The sequence below is a fragment of the Amphiura filiformis genome, chromosome 15, assembly GCF_039555335.1.
Source record: "Amphiura filiformis chromosome 15, Afil_fr2py, whole genome shotgun sequence".
Taxonomy (NCBI): Eukaryota; Metazoa; Echinodermata; class Ophiuroidea; order Amphilepidida; family Amphiuridae; genus Amphiura; species Amphiura filiformis.
Window position 1 is genome coordinate 28676414 of NC_092642.1, and position 19091 is coordinate 28695504.

The window sequence follows — 19091 nt, forward strand, 5'->3', positions numbered from 1 at the left end:
CCTTGCAGGTTGTGCACTATCAATGTAGGTACTTTGGAACTCCACTTGAAGATGGAGACAGACACAAAGTTGAAAATACATAATCATAAAATGTTAAAATCCTGAAGTATTGCAGATATAAAAAATACAAGAATGGTGATCCTGATGCTTCAGAGTGACAGTATGTCCATATGAAAAAATTCCAAGAGGTTTCATTCTAGGAACAGGTACATTAAGGTGGTTGCTTTTGAAGAGTGATGAGCTTCCTACACAAGGCGTGCACCTGTGATGTATAAGAACAATAATGAGAGGACATTCTGAAAATCGTTGAAATCCTGAATGATTTGAATGATACCGCCAATTATGACTGTTTGATATTTATTACCAGCAAGTGGAAAAGAGACACACGTAGAACCGAAATAGTACCATTTTTGTTGAAGGAGCAGTCCAAACAAACCATAACCCCGCTTCTTGATATCGTTTGAAAAATGATATACCATTATAAAGCTTATGATATATATTTTCCAAATACAAAATGATTTTCCTCCGTTCTCCGACAATGCATGTTGATGAATGTCTGCCTGGTATTAATTGTTCGTGTAAGTATGCAAGTCTAAGTCCACTCGATTACCCTAGATGATAATTTTGTTGACGTCATCGGCACAGTGCATCCACTCTGCCTTCTTAACTGAAACTCTGTATTATAAGACTGAAGAAGTTGAATTTCAAATATGCTTATGTGAAATTTCAAACTTTGACATTTAAAAGAATCCATACCAATGTATTGTTTGTTCATAAGGATATCAGAAAAAGTATAGAAAGTTTGTTTGCAGTCTCCGACTCCGGCATAGTTCTTCTGGATAATGTCCTATGCAAAAGGTCAAAGGAAATTTTGTTGGACAAATTTTGTGGCCCACTGAGTTTTTTACAGATTACCTGCTTGAGAGGCCGCGACATCGAAGCAAAATGCAGTAATTTGATCTATAGCGTAACTTGAGGCCAATAGAAAAAAGCGAAGGCATTTCAGAACGACCCTTCCAATTTGAAACAAAAGTTTAATCCTATTTCAGAACTATTTGGCAATGATTGCGACCGTTCACCAGGTCTTCATCAGACTGCGCAGATTTGGTATTTTCGTCACGGGATAGTAATTAAAACTAGCAAATTTTCAATTTATTAAAATTACTCACCGATCCTGAATCCAGAAGTTGCTTCCCATCCCCAACTTCTGGAAAAAAATACAATGCTGATAAGTAGCACAATAACTAATGGCATTATATACTGTAAAGAAACAAAATCGATGTTAATGTTGATTATTCATTATTATTTATTTTCCATCAAATGTATTTTGTATGACTTTATGGACAAAATAAATAATACTGAATAATAATCTGAAATCTGCCCCTCAATGAATTCATTGTACCAACACAGATGAACTTTCATGGACATAATGTGGCAGTGGAATACATATAGTGATGATCGATAGTGGTCATAGCTAGCTAGTTGTATAATGGCTTTGATAAACACTGAAATATCATCCAGACAATTATTACCTGGCTCCCAAAAACAAATGGCATCCGATACAATTTTGACGAAGTCCGCCAGCAAAGCCACCAAAACTGTATTTAAAAAATGAGATTGTTAATATGAATGCGTTTTATTGAATGACTGACAATCTTGAATGGCTAACAACACAACATTTCGTTCATTTATTAAGAATCATCAAATCGATAGTTGAGAGCCAGAAAACCTTTTAACTAACACACAAGGAACCCTTTGTGAGTTAAGGCTTTCAGGCTATCAACCCTCAAATACTGGTTAAGGAGAATCAGCTCTATACATTCCAGGGTGGACCTAAAACACCTCCACTCTTCAACTCCGGTCTCGCTACAAGTAAAGCCTCGAATAAACGGATCAAAACGAATCGACCCATACCTGCCTAACGACTACGTGAAATAATAATTTTTTTAGTAAAGAAGTGAATATCAGGGGACTACGTTTGGAACATAGGTGAGCTGTCCAATCTGTCCCATACACTAAAGCCATCCATGATTGTCATCGTGGAAACCATCCATGAATGCTATCTGTCAATGATGGTCTGCGTAGGGATAACTTTCGTCCAACATACCAGCTTGGTACTCCCTTAGCTGTCAGAAGACTTGTAGGGACTGACTTTCGTCCAACAAAGCTGTTGAGGGATCGTCCAGAACAATCTATTGCTTGGACCTGGTTTCGCCATATTTCACGACAGTGCTATGATCCAGAAGACTTGGTGATGTGGTTCCTTCAGTAACAATGAAGTCAATAAATACTATTTGCTGTTGACTATAGACAATTCAATGCACAATCAGTAGTTCTTCTTAGGCCAAAAACTTCAATAACACACCACAAGGAATAGCTTGGCAGCCATACAACAGATGCTGCTGGATACCGCACATTTGAGATGTAATGTCCTTGGTCTAACACAATTTGTCAAAAACCTACCCTGAAGACAAGATTCTTGACTTGATCACCACTGATCTAGATGCCACCTGCACAGTGCATGCATGACTAGGTACTTCAGACCACGGTCCAGTTCATTATAAACTGAACGTGCCTGTAAATAGGTACATAGACTACTGGGGAACGAGAAGTTTTTCTTGCATCTGCAGACCTTGCAGCAGCATCACCACTATTTTCGGCAAGGCAATGGAGATTTTCATGCCAGCAAAGCTTGTTTGCAAGAAGACTGGTATGGTTTGATCCCGGGTTTGATGATCACTGCATTTTTCACACAGTTACGTTAACTGGAGACCTGGAGAAAATGACGATCTTGGCAGTCAGATGGACCTTTGAGCCATCGAAATGTAAGCCAATAACAGCTTCAACTGCTAGATCTTCTGTTTGGTACCACCAAACTACCTGAGAAGGAGCTGGAAATCCTGGAAGTCAAAGTTGACAGCAAACCGGGACAAAGCACATTTTTAAAGTCTCATCCAGAGCAGGACCAAATTGGGGCACTATGAGGAGAGTTACGAAAAATAAACAGACCTGAAATGTTCCTACCTGTACAAACCAAGACGTTGGGTCCAACGCGTCCATGCCTTGAAGTCATCTCTTTGACGGCAACATCACTTGATTGTGAGCTGTAACTATCATATATGGCGGATACGTTTGCTTGGAGCTCGTGACAGTGCCTTGACTGTCGGTAGCATGATACCAAGAGAAAGTTGGCTATATAAATTTTGACCTATGTCACTCCTCATGGGCTATCACCTGTTAAAACACTCTAAATAAAATTTGAGAAGGTTTATCAAGATATAATCATAATTATCATTATAATTATTTATCTCTGGGACATGAGACCTCCTGAACTAATGGGGTATTTCAGTGAGACCTCCTGAACTAATGGGGTATTTCAGTTGGCTGTTGTTAGTGTGAAAACTACGAACCAGTTTTAAAGAAAATTTGACCAGTATTAGAAAGAAAATAAATATGGGGTACTAAAAGGCTAAAGCCTGCAATTTATCCCATCAATCCTGTTAGTGTACTTACTATAGCTTCGAGTAATAAGTGGTGATGGGCTGGTCTCGTTCAGAATGACATCAAGAAAGTAATCCGCCGGGTTGTCGAATTTCTCACACTGAAATCCTGAAAGAGGAAACATGATCCGTACTTTGTCTTAAAAGTTAACATTAAAATCCTGAAAGAGGAAACATGACCCGAGCTTTGTCATAAAAGTTAACACTGAAATCCTGAAAGAGGAAACATGACCCGTGCTTTGTCATAAAAGTTAACACTGAAATCCTGAAAGAGGAAACATGACCCGTGCTTTGTCATAAAAGTTAACACTGAAACCCTGAAAGAGGAAACATGACCCGTGCTTTGTCATAAAAGTTAACACTGAAATCCTGAAAGAGGAAACATGACCCGTGCTTTGTCATAAAAGTTAACACTGAAACCCTGAAAGAGGAAACATGACCCGTGCTTTGTCATAAAAGTTAACACTGAAACCCTGAGAGAGGAAACATGACCCGTGCTTTGTCATAAAAGTTAACACTGAAATGGGAAACATGACCCATACTTTGTCATAAAAGGTAACACTGAAATCCTGAAAGAGGAAACATGACCCGTGCTTTGTCACAAAAGTTAACACTGAAATAATGAAGGAGGCAACATAACACGTAATTTGTCATAAAAGGTAACACTGAAATCCTGAGAGAGGAAACATGACCCGTAATTTGTCACAAAAGTTAACACTGAAATCCTGAGAGAGGAAACATGACCCTTAATTTATCCCGGAACTTGAACTTATAATTATTATGCAGCAGTGGCGTATTCAGTGGGTATGTAGCTTCCCCCTGTGAGGATTCTTGCCCCTTCGCACGCAGGCCGTCCTGATATTTAAGATATATTTAGGTTTCTCTTCGTCAACATTTTCCAAATAAAAGATGCCAATTCCCCCTTACCCCGTCATTTCCCTCAACCTTGATACTTCCTGTCACCTCTGAAAGGGTCTTGGCTGCGCCGCCGGTGACGTCCTTTGTGCCATTTTTTGGATCGTCGATCATTATCATATTTGAATAATAATTAGCTCCATTTATAATGTATTTACAATAATTTATATATATAACAAAACACATACCAATAGAGTTAAAATACTGCAAACATTCTCCAGCAGGTCCGTGGTAGACGGTTTCTCCTTTAGAGAGTAGATGGTAAGTGTTGAATAGACGGAATATATCATACCTCGGTTGGTGGATAGATATAATTATTGTATAACCTCTCTGAGATAGTCTGCATTGGAAAACAATTAATTGCTATAAATAAATAGCTTTGTAAGTAACATCTTTGTAGCCACAAATAACTGGTGTGAGGATTCGCATTAAACCTTCATAATGATAATAGAGAGATTGCGATTTCCAAACGTAGCATCGAACGTAAGTGGAATCTATTCAAAATCTCGTCACAGGAGAGTGGTTTTGAATCGATTCCACGTACGTTCGATACGTACGTGTGGAAATCGCAATGTCTCTAATAAAACTTGTGAAATATTATTGTTTTGCATTGTTTTATATCGTCTACTACGTTTCTCTTTCGATTTAAAAAAACCCGTTATATCTGGACATGTACGCGCGTGAAATCAACTCACCTAGCCAGTACCTGTACAACAGATTTGGCTGTACTCGCATCTAGTCCTGTTGTAGGTTCATCAAGAAATAAAATGGAAGGTTTAATCATGAGTTCCATCCCTACACATGTCCGTTTCCTCTCACCGCCTGATACTCCTCGTATTCTGTTAAATAATCCAGTCATTCCAACCTTAAGGGAGAGGGAACGTGTCACTTTGTCAGTACATGTTTAATACATTAAGATATACGGCACAAGATACTGTGACAATGACCAACCCCGAAAATCCTGGCTACACCAGAAATTTATAACATCGAGGGCCCGTTACCAGGCTCCACACAAACATTGTCTTCCGTACTTCTTTCTTGAAGAGATTCATCCGGGTAGTTCATGTAGATTAGCAAAGACACTGTTCTTGAAACATATCCAGTACTTACATTTTATGGAGCTACGGTGTTTCGAGACCCAACTGGTCTGGTCTTTTGATCACGTATGGGTGGTTCCAGAGGCACTGCTGGTGTTTTTAGATGTTGGAGTGGAGTGTTTCTAGACGTGCTCTGATAGGCGTGACTAAGGTTGAATGTGGCGCTCTCCCACCTCATTGTTATTGTTTATAACTTTGCCCCCTCTGCGACGTATCCAAATGGCTTTCTCTGACCAGTCTGGGTAGTTGTACTTTCTTAACGCTTGCCGGGTGTATTTCTCCTATTTCTTTCGGTCTTCTGGTTCAGTCTTCTGCATTGAATATAAGTCACGCCTATGATCACATTATCCACAGCACTTCTAGAAACACCCCAACATCTAAAAACACCAGTGGTGCATCTGGAATCACTCATACGTGATTCACGTATGAGTAATTCCAGATGCACCACTGGTGTTTTAACGTGATCAACATACAAGACCAGTTAGTCACTATAAACATTTTGACTGGCGCTCAAAAGAAAGCAATTTTAAAAATCCGCTTTGCTACCATGGAATATCGAATCTATTCGCCGTAGAAGTGATGATGGCAGACAGATGGAACATGTGGAAGGTGACCTTCGAGACATGGAAATGTATAAGGCAATGACAATTTCACACGGTTGTTTGAAAATTACCCTGTCATTTGTTAGTTCGTTTGCTGATGTTCTAATACCATTTTATAAGTGTTTATCCCTTGTAAATATGTAAACCAGACTTTAGATAAATAGCGCCATTGTTCAACTTTTCTTAAAATTACTCAGTTTTACATGCCATCAAACAACCGTGTTCAAGCAAGAGGAGTCCAACCAAGCTCGATCTTATGTTTGGTACCACCAAACTGGCTGAGAAGGAGGGGCTGGAGATCCACAGTTGACAGCAAGCTGACCTGGACAAAGCATAATTCTAACGTCTCATCCAGAGCAGGACAGAAGTTGGGCGCTCGGCAGGAGAGTTGCAAATAAACTTTATGTCAGAGGCAGATTAACCGATAAAAGGCACAAGTTCGCAGTGTGATGGAATGCGCCTCACTGTTTTGGATGAGTTCCAGCGCCACCACTCTAGGATTATTAGACTCTACCCAGAGGAAGGCCCTTCGAATCATAGGCGAGAGCGAAGAGGAAGCAAGCAGAATGTTGAACATTTCACCAATCCATCAAAGACGTCAAGTGACCACTGAACTGAAGTGACTGCAGCAACGTCCCCGGGCAATGGTCCCCGGGCAACGGTCCTCTACAAAATGCACACCAGCTTGTCCCACCAGATCTGAAAGCACTGCTACCAAAGCCATTTGTAGTCAGAAGAGCTACCCGCTCCAGCTTGTCCATGTCTTGCCATGATGCTCTCACAGTACCAGTTTCTAGAACCATATCTACTGGCAGTACGTTCGTCCACACTGCAGTTCACGTTTGGAATAGCCTACTAGATGGAGTAGTTGGGGACATATGTGACAACGGCGCACCATCCTTCACGGGCATAGTGAAATAAGCTGATCTTATTTCTTGTGTCTGATGCTTTACTGTACCCCTTCACTCTTGTTGTCCCTAAGCTGCGGTGAACCAATGATTGGCCCGTGTGGTTGTCTTTTATAGTGTCAAGGTGCCTATATAGGTTCTTGACTTCTGTCACTCCTTATGGGCTATTGTTCACTCTAGCATTTTATATTTAAAAAAAATTGTTTATTACCTTAGTGTCTGCGCAATCGTGAAGGTCCAATTCTGCAATGACAATGTTGACTCGCCTAAGACGTTGCTCTTTAGTATAGTGCCCTGGAAGTCGTAGAGCCGCACAAAATGAGAGATTTTCACGCACTGTAAGGCTACCCATTACCACATCCTCCTGTGGGGAAAAGGCTTAAAATTTGACATTCACATTTAACTGTTTTGCCTAATACTCAAGAGAACTGTATACACCGGAGATGTGTCAAACTATACATGTATAATAATTTTCTGAATCCTTGTAAGGAGAGAAATATAATGATATTTGTATGATTTTTTAACCAGAATTGGATTCTGTTGCAATTAGCGGTGGGTTAACATGGGGTTTTTATCCGTAATTTAACGTTTTAATATAAGCAATTCACATTACCTGTTCTACGTAGCCACACATAAGATCGATGTTCGGATGCGGTAGTGATCCATTAATCAGAACGGTACCATCAAGTCCTTTTGGATTTTTACGAGATGCCAAAATATCTAAAAGGCTAATAGTCAAGATCAAATATCATTTAACAAATATCATTTAACAATTTAAAATAGGGTTAAGAAGAAACACTGAACATCTGAATAAAAACAAATTATTGGAATTTATAACACCTTAAAGGGCGTATAATGATATTGTATTTGAGCGGCCGGCTCATCTACAGTGTATGATAATACAATGAAGTTAAACTATCTTTGGTAATGATATTAAAATGATAGAAAACTCCTTGATATACGAAATTGTTTCTTCCCAACCCTAGCGAATTATATTGTCTAGAGTGTACTTTCATTTTCTGCGGAAGAAGGGTGATGAATATGTCGGTGACCGGAGTCATTTTTTATGACCCTCCACCGCACACATACCCGAAACAATTTTTTTCCGAAAAGGTCAAGAAATGTGTGCAACTGTGCGCGTGACTGAAAGAAGGTGCTCGGAGTACGCAAACATTTTGATTTTGACAATCTGGCACATATGTTGGCGTCATGACCAAACCTGAATAGCATCTGGTGTGATGTCCTTCATCGATGAGGCTAACCAAAGGAAACATGGTATGCCAGACAATACAAACTACGTAACTTCTATCACATTCCGCACTGCAGGTGGTACAGCCTACAGTAACCAGCATTGCCTCTTCCAAAGAAGGAATGTACACACATCCTAAAGGTCAATGACTGGAATGTCTTAATGGATGATGAACACAAACAAACAGTGTTCCCTCCCCCAAATAGCAGAGACAGCTAAAGTCCCGACATTACCATCTACTCTGAAAGGACAGAACAGTAATTTATTGAACTCACTGTCCCAATGTAGGAGAACATGTCCAATGCATATATGTCAGGAAAAGGTTCAAATATCAAGCACCCACTACTCCCCTGTTGAAGTACGAAGCAGACGCGTTTACAATACCTCACTGAGCAAATACCTTGCAGCTTTGGGCGTTCCAAGTGGGAAGAGAAAAACCATCATGGACACAGCCTCCAAGACTGCACTCAGAGCTGTGAGTGGCTATGCTGTCAAAACAAAGCATTCAACCAGATGGACCTAAGTAAACTCCACCAATAAAGCACTTGTAGGGAAGAAGGACGGTTGAGTGCTGATAAAACCGGTTTAACCCGCCAAAGTCTGGTCCCCAAAAAGTCCAGAGACCAAATGCACACTACTGTGAAAATAGGCTTCGATGGTGAGGGTGTTAATGCTCTGCCATTGCCAATGAAAGAACTATCCCTCAGCCTCAACTGCTCAATGACACTTTACATGGTGTTCTACCAATGAATAACTTCTTTAACAAATTCGTACGTAACGCGCCCGTTTTAATAGTCATAAGCCCTTAATAATTGTATAACCACCCTCTTTTTTTTATATAAAATAATATATTCATGACCCCACTTTCTGAAGAAAATGCCCATATAACGAATGCACTCGAAAATGACAAGTCGAAGAGGTAGAACTTGTAGTACTGATTATTATTATTAGAATAATATTAAACATACGTTGTTTTGCCGCTTCCTGAAGGTCCCATGATAGCGTTAAGTCCGGACTTAAAAACTCCACTGAAAATATAAACACATATAATACAAGTACATATTAAATGTTAGTTTTCACTGATAGCTACCATGGCTACTATCACATTGCCCCCTTGTAATTTCGAGCGGCACAAATGCGCCTACAATGCGTGTATTAGCACGCCGATCGTATTATTATCATGATTATTGGTGGAGTTTCACGCAGCTGGGATGTACAAACAAGATTTAAGACAAATAGCGATATGCATACAGTTTATACGTTTCTGATTCAATGATTCAATGATACACACGCACGCGATGTGTTTAGCCATCACTCAATCGATTTACTTGGAATAAACCCGTAGATCTCCGGATTTAATATAAAAACTTACATTTTACTGTATCATCACCATCATCATTATCGTCGTCGTCATCGTCGCAATTAAACCTACCTCACGTTATTAAGGATAATTTTCTCCACTTTTTTTTTGTTTTCTTTCACTTGAATCGAATAGTGCAGATTATGAAATGAAACCACCGACGCCGACCTCGGAGCTCTGTATCGTCGGGCATTGTTGTTGGGAAGTAGCTTGGACTGCAGGTTACAAGAAAACGTCACGAGGCATTAATATGTGATGATAAACAAAGAATATTACCTAATACGGCTAAACATGCAAACGGTATAAAACGTTTTATGTCATAAATACTTTCAGACGAAAGTGGTGTAAAACACAAAACCATCGTGAAGACATTAAGGGCTGGGGTATGAACGTTTGGACAGTATTTATTTTGGGACATTAGAGCACATCAGACATATCGAATTGCATTCTGAATACGAAGAATGTCATTCTGATATCAAATAATTTTGATTTTTGAAATTCGCATTTTAATACACATTTTATGGCAAATCATTAAAATTGATATTTTTGATATTTAACAGTACTTGAAGTAAACTTTATAAATCTGAATATGAAAGGTCAAAATTTTCAATTGACCGTCGGCTTTTCCTCCCTGCTACATACACTTTAAGAATATATCATTAGATTTATATAATTTACTTCGAGGACTGTTATATATCAAAATTTGAAAAATATCAAATTTTTATAATTTGTCATAAAATTTGTATTATATTGTGATTTAAAAAAAATGAAAATTATTTGACATCAGAAAACATGCTACGTATTCAGAATGCAATTCGATAGGTCTGAGGTGCTCTCATGTCCCACAAAAAATACTGTCGAAACGCAATAAACGCTCATTTTGGAACCCTTAAGCTTGGCAAAAAAATTGTCTTCGGTAAATCTTGAAAAAAGATTATGAAAACAATAATATTATTCATCTACACCTTTGTATTATTATTAAAGACTTAATGAAAATGATCACGCGTATGCTTATACATAATATAACAATACATAAAGTTTCTTATAATTGGCACTTTCCCGTCGTTGATGGTGTTTTGGTTCGACTAACTTCAAATCAGCATGATCAGGCCGGAATAAGCAAAGTGGAAAACTGGATGGAAGCGAGGCAAAAGATTTTGATTTCATTTTTACACTTTTCAAAGTTAATTTGCTAGGTTGCCTACCTATAAAGACAGTATAACTGAATTTGAAAAAGGTAAAAGTTCAGTTTTGGCAATATTATATTTTCAAGTAATTTGTGGGTTTTAGCGGGTTCGCCGTCGGAAAAGTTGATATTTTCGCACCGTTTTACATCAGGGTCACTCCATGCCCAAACAGACTGAGGGTACACCTACCCCCTATATAGGATTTTGCTCTCCTTTGGCTCAAAGGAACCTTTGAAATAAAATTAAAAAGCACACTATATACATGATATAATAAGCCTTTTTTGAAATATGGCGGGCACAAAAGGAGAGGGCGTACTTTGAAGTAAGTAACCTTTTGTCAGCTGAGAAACATACAAAAGATTACTCACTTCAAAGTACGCCCTCTCCTTATGTGCCCGCCATATTTCAAAAATGCTTATGGGTATTTTGTACCCAACCTGTTGTCATTTTTTAAAAGCGTCAACTTAATACCAAACTCACACAAAAAAAATATGTTTCTAGTAACATAAGACTATACATTCTTTCAAATGCAAAAGACTAGAAATTCATATCTGTTGTATACCCCTACAATTCTGTATGGGGTCTAGAAATGTCTCTTATTTTGAATTGCTCATAGACATTGGCACATGTATGGTTAATCTACGTATTCTGAACATAATAATGACCTGGGCCTATATATATATATATCTAAAACAATTTTATTGAACAGTACAAAGTGCATATTTTGACCCCCCCGCCGAAATCTCAACGAAATTCAAAAATTCTGTCTTTTTTGGCATTAGCCATTTCAGACACAGCCAGTGAGTAACCACATTCACCAATAGGGTCACAACCCCGGGTCACAACTCATTCAATGCAGAAGAAAATGCCCCTCAACAGAGGACTTTGTCATTTCGACCACTTAAATTCTCAATTTTGGTCAAGGTGGCCAAACTTTGACGGCCCGCCATTCGCAAACGAAATGGAATTTGATTATTTTTTCTTGTGACCTATAGCCTATATAGGGATCCAAGAAAGGTACCTTTAAGCCATAGCAGAGCAAAATCCAAGGGGTGTGTGTACACTCAGTCTGTTTTTTCATGGAGTGACCCTGATGTAAAACAGTGCGAAAATGTCACTCAAATTATCAAAACTAAACTTTGACATTTCTGAAATTCAAGCGCCAACACAATTCCAATTATTTTTACATCTGATCCTAGTTTGGAAGCATCCAAATAAACTAAATATGAAGTAACATTGTTGGGATCTTGTTGCCCCATAGATCTACATAAAGACTCCAAAAGTACATATTGCGTCCGATGCAGCTCGATGCGTCGTGCAACAGCCTTTTTAAGACTCATTGAACTTTAACCTTTCTCAAATTAATGCGCCAACATAATTCGAATAATAATTGTTCAGTGATAATTGTTTGGGAGCATTTAAATAAACTATCTACAAGGAAGAAAGAAAAGTTTACCAACCCAAAGTGTTACAATTAAACTAGACAACAAATAAACACAAATCCCGCCTGGCACACAACCTAACTTGAAAAAAGGCAAAAGAATGTGCCGGCATGGGATTCGAACCCACGACCTTCCGATCTCTAGACGGATCGCGGACGCTCTTTCCATTAGGCTACCAGCTCCCACTGATAAACGGTGGTTAAAACTGGGTCTAATGTAAGCAGTCGAGGTATGTAGTTCTCTAAAGACAATATAACGTTCACTAGCGTCCGTCTAGAGATCGGAAATCGTCTGCAATTGTCGCCATGATGCAAAAGCGACGAGCGATCGCAAAATTCGGTGATTGCCGCCGAGATTGCCAATTTCTTCCCAAAAGCGGTGCATCGCAATCGTTCGGCGATCGAGTATAAATTCAGCTTATCTCATCAAAACGACGGGATCAAAAAATAAAAGAGTAGGCCAGGAGGGGAACCGATTTTTTTTTGGGGGATCTTGGGGGGGTTGCAAACTTTTTGTTGAAACAGAAGGGGATTGTTAAGTTTTAAATGGAGAAAATTGGGAAAACAAGGGGGAATCCGAAAATTTTGAGCGGACGCGAGGGGAACGCAAATTTTGTTGTCGATATTTTTCCAAAACGCCCATCCCCTTGCCGTAAATAACGATCGGTCCCTAAGAGTGTACAAGTGCAACCTTCAGCCCAGTCAAATTATGAAAAATAAGGGCTAGTCCACCACTAATTGCAACATAATCCAGTTAATCACCATTCATTTCAGAAAAGCATGATAAATAACACATCAAAAGTCCCCAAAAATTAAGTTGTGGAACAATGCGTAATTTGCATAAATCCAAAATGGCCGCTTATGGAGGGGGTGAAATTTCAGTTGTCAAAAGTTGGTCAAATCTTGCTAAAACCATACCAATGCATTGCTCTCATCATAAGGATTCAGAAAAAGTATAGTTTGGCCTATCTCTGAAACAGTTCTCGAGTTACAGGCCCATATCAATTCTGATAAATCAGCCCCACACGGATAATTACAGGCCCATATCAATTCTTCCCATTTTATCAAATATCATCGAACGTGCTGTATTTGATCAAATTTACCCTTTTCTAGACTCAAAATAATGATATGTTGCATAGCCAGTCACGTTTTCTGCCAGGTTTTTCAACATCTTCCGCATTATTAAACATTACAGAGGATTGGGTAAAATCAATTGATGATGGTGAGTACATTGGTCTTGTAATGTTAGATTTAAGAAAGGCTTTCGACACAGTGAATCACAATATTTTAAGTGATAAGTTGCCAAACTTTGGTATGGATGATCATGTTATAAACTGGTTCAGAAGTTACCTGAGTGATAGATCTCATAATAACTGGTGTAAATGGGTCAAAGTCTAATGACCAAAGAAGTTTTTGTGGAATTCCACAAGGCTCGATACTTGGGCCGCTGAATTGTTTATTTTACATGTTAATGAACTCCCTAAATGTGTTAATAATGTAAAGGTGAACATGTATGCTGACGATACAGCAATTTATTATTCTTCAAAAGATGTTAATGATATTGTTAGAATAATGAATAATGATTTGAATAATGTTGACAACTGGCTTGCAAGTAACAAATTAAGTCTTAATGTTGATAAAACCCATTTTATGTTAATTGGTACTCCACAAAACTTGCAAATTTATGTGACATTAATCTTAATGTAAACATCAAAGGAATCCGTCTTCAAAGGGTTAACCATTGCAAACACCTTGGCGTTGAAGTTGATGATAAACTGTTATGGAACAATCAGATTGACCAAGTGAGATTTGACTGGTTTGTATTTTTTAAGAAGAGCCGCTAATTTTTATCCCCAAACACCATCAGTGTCTACTTTATAAAAGTATTGTTGCCACTCACTTTGACTATTGCAATGTTGTTTGGGGAAGATGTAACAAAACCCTTAGTAATAAACTCCAAGTCTTACAAAACAGAGCAGCAAAAATTATTACAGGTGTAAGTAGATATGAGTCAAGTACAGAAGCTCTAAATGTTTTAAACTGGAAAAATCTTGAAGATAAGCTATACACACTCTGAGCTGTACATAAATGAAGCAGTTATGGATAAAATTGTGAACAATCAAGCACCAAAATATCTGTGCAATAGATTCGTTGAAAAAGAAATCTGTTATCACACCCGAAATAAAGATGTTTTTATCATGGATAAGCCAAATACTGAATATATGAAACGTAGCTTTAGCTACAGAGGTGCTCAACTGTGGAACTCGTTAGACGACAATGCTAGAACCATGTGCAATCTGAAACATTTAATTTCGTCAACTTATTTCTTAATATTTTTGAATAGTTTATCATTTTGTATATTTTATATTCTTCAATAAACATGTATTAATTTTGTGCAATAGTGGTCTTGATGTGTTTTAATAATTTAAATTTAATTTGTATATAAATCGTATAAGATGTATGGATGATGCGTGTTAAGGGTATGACATTCCGGGATGACATTATGCATGGTGAGTTGGGGTGTGGGGGAGGGGGGGGGGGTGTATGGGCGAGAGGAGTGTATGTTTGTTTCATGGTGAGGCGTTAGTAGCTTACATAGTGGGGTGTGAGTGTGATTGTATGGGGATGAACGCATGTGTTATTTTTATCATATTTTATTCATTATATTTCATTGCTATTTCTGTATTTGTGCAATTATGACGTCTTATAATAATTAAAATCGTATAATAACATTATTTTGTGAAAAGATGTATGGATGACGTGATGTTGAGAGGGGGTGTGTGTAGTATATAGCTTGTATGTGGGAGTGTGATTGTATGAATGACAGGGTTATCATATTTTACTTTATTAAGCTTATATATATATTTTGTCTTTTAGTGAAATATCGTATTCAGTAATTTTAGTTTTTAGTCTACGTACATTAATGCATTGTATTTTTTAAACCAACTTATGTATGTGAGTAATATTTTTAATATCCACACGGACATGTGGAAGATCAATATTGTATTAAACATGTTTTACCGTGTATAAATAAAGTTATTATTATTATTATTATTAGTGTTATTATTATTATTATTATTATTATTATTATTATTATTATTATTATTATTATTATTATTATTATTATTATTATTATTATTATTATTATACGCAAAAGTGGAGCAATCTGAGACATTTTTTCAATCAAAATCAGATAATTTTTCACAGTTTCTCTTCTGCACAATCCAATTTTGACATTTGACCATTTCCCCTATAACTGCATGCATACAAAATTATACATTTTCTGAATCTTCATGACGAGAGGAATACATTTGTATGGATTTGACGAACTTTGAAATTTCACCTCCTTATTATAAGCGGCTACCTCGGGCGGCTACTTTGTATTTAATATGCAACTGGTCCCGACTACTTGGATTTCCGCGGGGATTTCCGGGACTTCTGATATTGTGTTTGTGTGAGCTTATGATCGTATGTGAAATGGATTCTGTCGATGGGCCCTAGTGGGTGATATTTCAGAATTTGACTGGCCTACGATTATAATAGATAGCATCGATAAAGAAAGTGTTAGCTTTCGAAATGCGTGAAGTGGAATTTTATTATTAATATTAGACAAGTTGCATGAATTTACAATATATATCATGAACAGTCCTACTAACTATCTAGTAGGCTATTTGTTATAAACTACATACTAAACTCTACATGTATACTTGCCAACTCTGTGTCGCTGCTTTCAGACATTTTCCTACCCCTGGTGCATCGACCAACTCAGTGGTGGACTAAATGAGGCAAACATGTATAGTAAAATATCTTATGCAATGCATGTATCCTGGTGTAATATGGTCGTGGTACTACCGGTCCGGCCTGACCCTGGTATTATTCAATGGGTATAGTTCAGTTTAGTTTTGGTTCACTTCACAATAATAATATTAGTCAATGCTAACTATTATTTGGTTTAAATTGTGCATGAACTTGAAATTGTGTGAGTATTAGGGGGTACTACACGTACCCCTCGATAAATGTGTGTCTATTTTTGCATTTTTCTCATAAGGCTAAAAACACACTGGTAACAAAAGTTATGTATATTATAGGGGCAAGGAATCCAATTAGTGACCCGAGACAAGCGGTTCGTTTATGATAAGAAATAAGGTAGCGCTAGGATGTACCTGATTTCCTATCATATAGGCCTATTAGACTGCGGAACTCAGTCCTCAATGATAGTCAGTCATTTATCTTTTGGTCGTTATATGACTATCATTTGAGGACTGAGTTGTTATGATATATCTTCCGAGGAGCAATTTAAGACAATAGCTGGGGATTAGTGGGGCAGAGGTTATCTATTGAATCCTTTCATGACCACTGAAGCACATAGTCAAGTCTGCCAAGGACACTCGGCACGAATTGAAAGACCATGTCAACTCTCGACAAAAGAATGCATGCATGTCAAAGGTCATACGACACCAATTTGGTGTTTAGTGTTATGCTCCTCGAAATTAGTACCTTAAGGTCTATGTCTGATCATATATACTGAACCGCTTGTCTCGAGGCACTGAAATTTCAGTGTAGTAATTGGATACCTTGCCCCAATAAAATACATAACTTTTGTTACCAGTGTGTTATGATTTTGAGAAAAATGCAAAAATAGTCACAAATTTACCACAGTGGTGAAGTATATCCAAGGGGAACATGATTTTTATGTTGTGTATATATTTTCATGTACATCTGGTGAAGAAATCAACCCTATAAATGGCAGTAGTTCAAATCACGTGTGTTTGACTCCATTATTTCAGTGTTGCAGATTGTCCTCGTGTGTGAACTCAAGTTGAACACATTTTGGCATAGGCTTTATTTAATAATGTCCTCGGGTGCTGCAAATGCTGTGAACTTGAACACATTTTGGCATATTGACATTGTTTGATGAACTTGAACACACTTTAGTGTTCTTGAACTCAGTACCGAAAATAAACAGGCTGTATTATGTCCGGTTGATACTCATGACCGTGAGTTTCCATATTTATACAGGGTGGTTTAAAAGAAATTACCTATAGGAAACTCACCCGGCCGCCCAAACTAACTTGTGACATTTAAAATTCGATAGTAACGTGCCCTTTAAGGAAAGGGGTATGGAACGTTTGGACAGTATTTATTGTGGGACATGAGAGCGCATCAGACATATCGAATTGAATTCTGAATACGAAGAATGTCCTTCTGATATCAAATAATTTTGATTTTTTGAAATTCGCAATGTAATACACATTTTATGGCAAATCATTAACAATTGATAATTTTGATATTTAACAGTACTCGAAGTAAACTTTATCTACCAAAAAACGTTTCAAAACGTAACAAGGGGCCAAAGTTTAAAAAATCTTTCCTGTGTGGCTCTTTATGTTATCTACAGAAGGTGTGAATTATCCTTCATGCATACATCACTTTAGATCTGAAATCGACCAAGTAATAATGACACACGGGCAATTCTAAAACAACATCTTTTGCACAGATTTCAATGGGATTTGAGAAGTAAAGTGGCAGTTGAAACTCTAGTGATAACACTTTTACAGTGCATGATGGGGCTTCCTTAAATCATCCTCTGGACAAAATCATTAAACGGAGACGAATATAACTATTCGTCTCAGATGTGACATGTTTTCATTCAAAGATTATTTATTCTATACTTCTCTTAAGTTAAGTGCTTTCAGTGATTCCAGCGAAAGTAAATTTTGTCTTAAATACATAGTTTTCAGCTGAATTACTATGTTAGCACATCTATGACAATGCAAAGGTACCAAAATCTGAATTTTGATGACTCACGATACGATCGTCCAAATGAGCAAATCGCCGAATGGGCCTTTAAAACCTGTTACTTTTAAATCAGTGGCTCCGGAACCGAGGCAAATCCATCATGTTTCCTTTAATCACTGCGTTGTCTTTTTTAAAGACATTTCTTGTTTAAACTTGGTCCCATTCAGTATAGTAGTAATTTCTACAATTAGGTTTAAGACTGTTCAAAAGCATAGGCTATGTATTATCAAAATCATTTGAAGGTTTATGTTTTATTATATTGCGTGTTCATAGAGAGTAGTAGAGTATTATATATACTTAGCAAATTGACTGTCTGTCAACTTGCATATAGGCCCTACATCTGTACATGAGGCGCAGAATCGCACAAGACGATGAAGAATTTAACAAAGTGAGTATTTGCTACTTTTGCTTAAATCAAAATACATTATAACGTCTTAACGGAAAAACTTCAATCACGCACGAACATTAATTCATTTACTCTACAAAATGAACAATGACAACTAAGAAAACAAACAAGTAGCCTAAAGATGACTTCATATGGGTCTTTAGAAACTTTCATAAATGGGACCAAGTTTAAAAAGGGTGAAAAGCCACACAGGAAAGATTTTTAAACTTTGGCCCTTTTTACGTTTTGAAACGTTTTTGGTAGATATTAATTCTTTTTTGAGGTAAAAATATTGCGCAGTAAGTGGGTTCTTTGTAGCCATGCGAGGCGAACTAGTTGGATATCCATATTTCGCGGCGGTTAATGGTTCTTTGTAGCCCTGCGGGCAAACTAGTTGGATATCCATATTTCGGGATGAGTGGTTTTTGAAGCTTCGAGGGCAAACTAGTTGGATATCCATATTTCGCGGTTTGTGGTTCTTTTTAGCCCTGCGGGGCAAACTAGTTCGATATCCTCATTTCGCGGTTAGTGGTTTTGACGACCCGTAACCACTCCAATCAGCTGCATGGGGTAAGAATTATTAAAAAAATTAATAGCTGAACCGAATAGTTCAGCGAGGGACTGGAAACGACATATTGATGACTATAT

The 19091-nt window shown here is 37.7% G+C and overlaps 1 protein-coding gene and 1 long non-coding RNA gene across 2 annotated transcripts; both read right to left on the reverse strand.

Annotated features, from left to right (window-relative positions):
- Positions 1-1212: 1212 nt before the first annotated feature.
- Positions 1213-3047, reverse strand: LOC140172180 (uncharacterized). Its single transcript, XR_011861691.1, has 3 exons — positions 3025-3047; positions 1533-1598; positions 1213-1260 (listed from the first exon to the last, which is right to left on the reverse strand). It is a non-coding gene; the product is annotated as an uncharacterized lncRNA (long non-coding RNA).
- Positions 3048-3469: 422 nt separating this feature from the next.
- On the reverse strand, positions 3470-16202 carry LOC140170845 (broad substrate specificity ATP-binding cassette transporter ABCG2-like). The gene is made up of 8 exons (XM_072194059.1): positions 15971-16202; positions 9704-9846; positions 9240-9299; positions 7636-7750; positions 7234-7386; positions 5111-5280; positions 4604-4755; positions 3470-3609 (listed from the first exon to the last, which is right to left on the reverse strand). The coding sequence occupies exons 1-8, from the start codon at positions 15995-15997 to the stop codon at positions 3470-3472; spliced, it is 960 nt and encodes a 319-aa protein (XP_072050160.1). The 5' UTR covers positions 15998-16202.
- Between the last annotated feature and the right edge of the window lie 2889 nt (positions 16203-19091).

What these genes read in the sequence shown, in the direction of transcription:
- LOC140170845 (XM_072194059.1), bottom strand. Translation starts at nt 15,997, where the DNA reads ATGTCTGAAAGCAGCGACACAGAGTTG. An exon ending in AAAGCAGCGACACAGAGTTG is followed by an intron (nt 9,847 to 15,970) that starts GCAAGTATACAT and finishes TGTAACCTGCAG; the next exon opens with TCCAAGCTACTTCCCAACAA. An exon ending in TGTGTGGCTACGTAGAACAG is followed by an intron (nt 7,387 to 7,635) that starts GTAATGTGAATT and finishes TTTTCCCCACAG; the next exon opens with GAGGATGTGGTAATGGGTAG.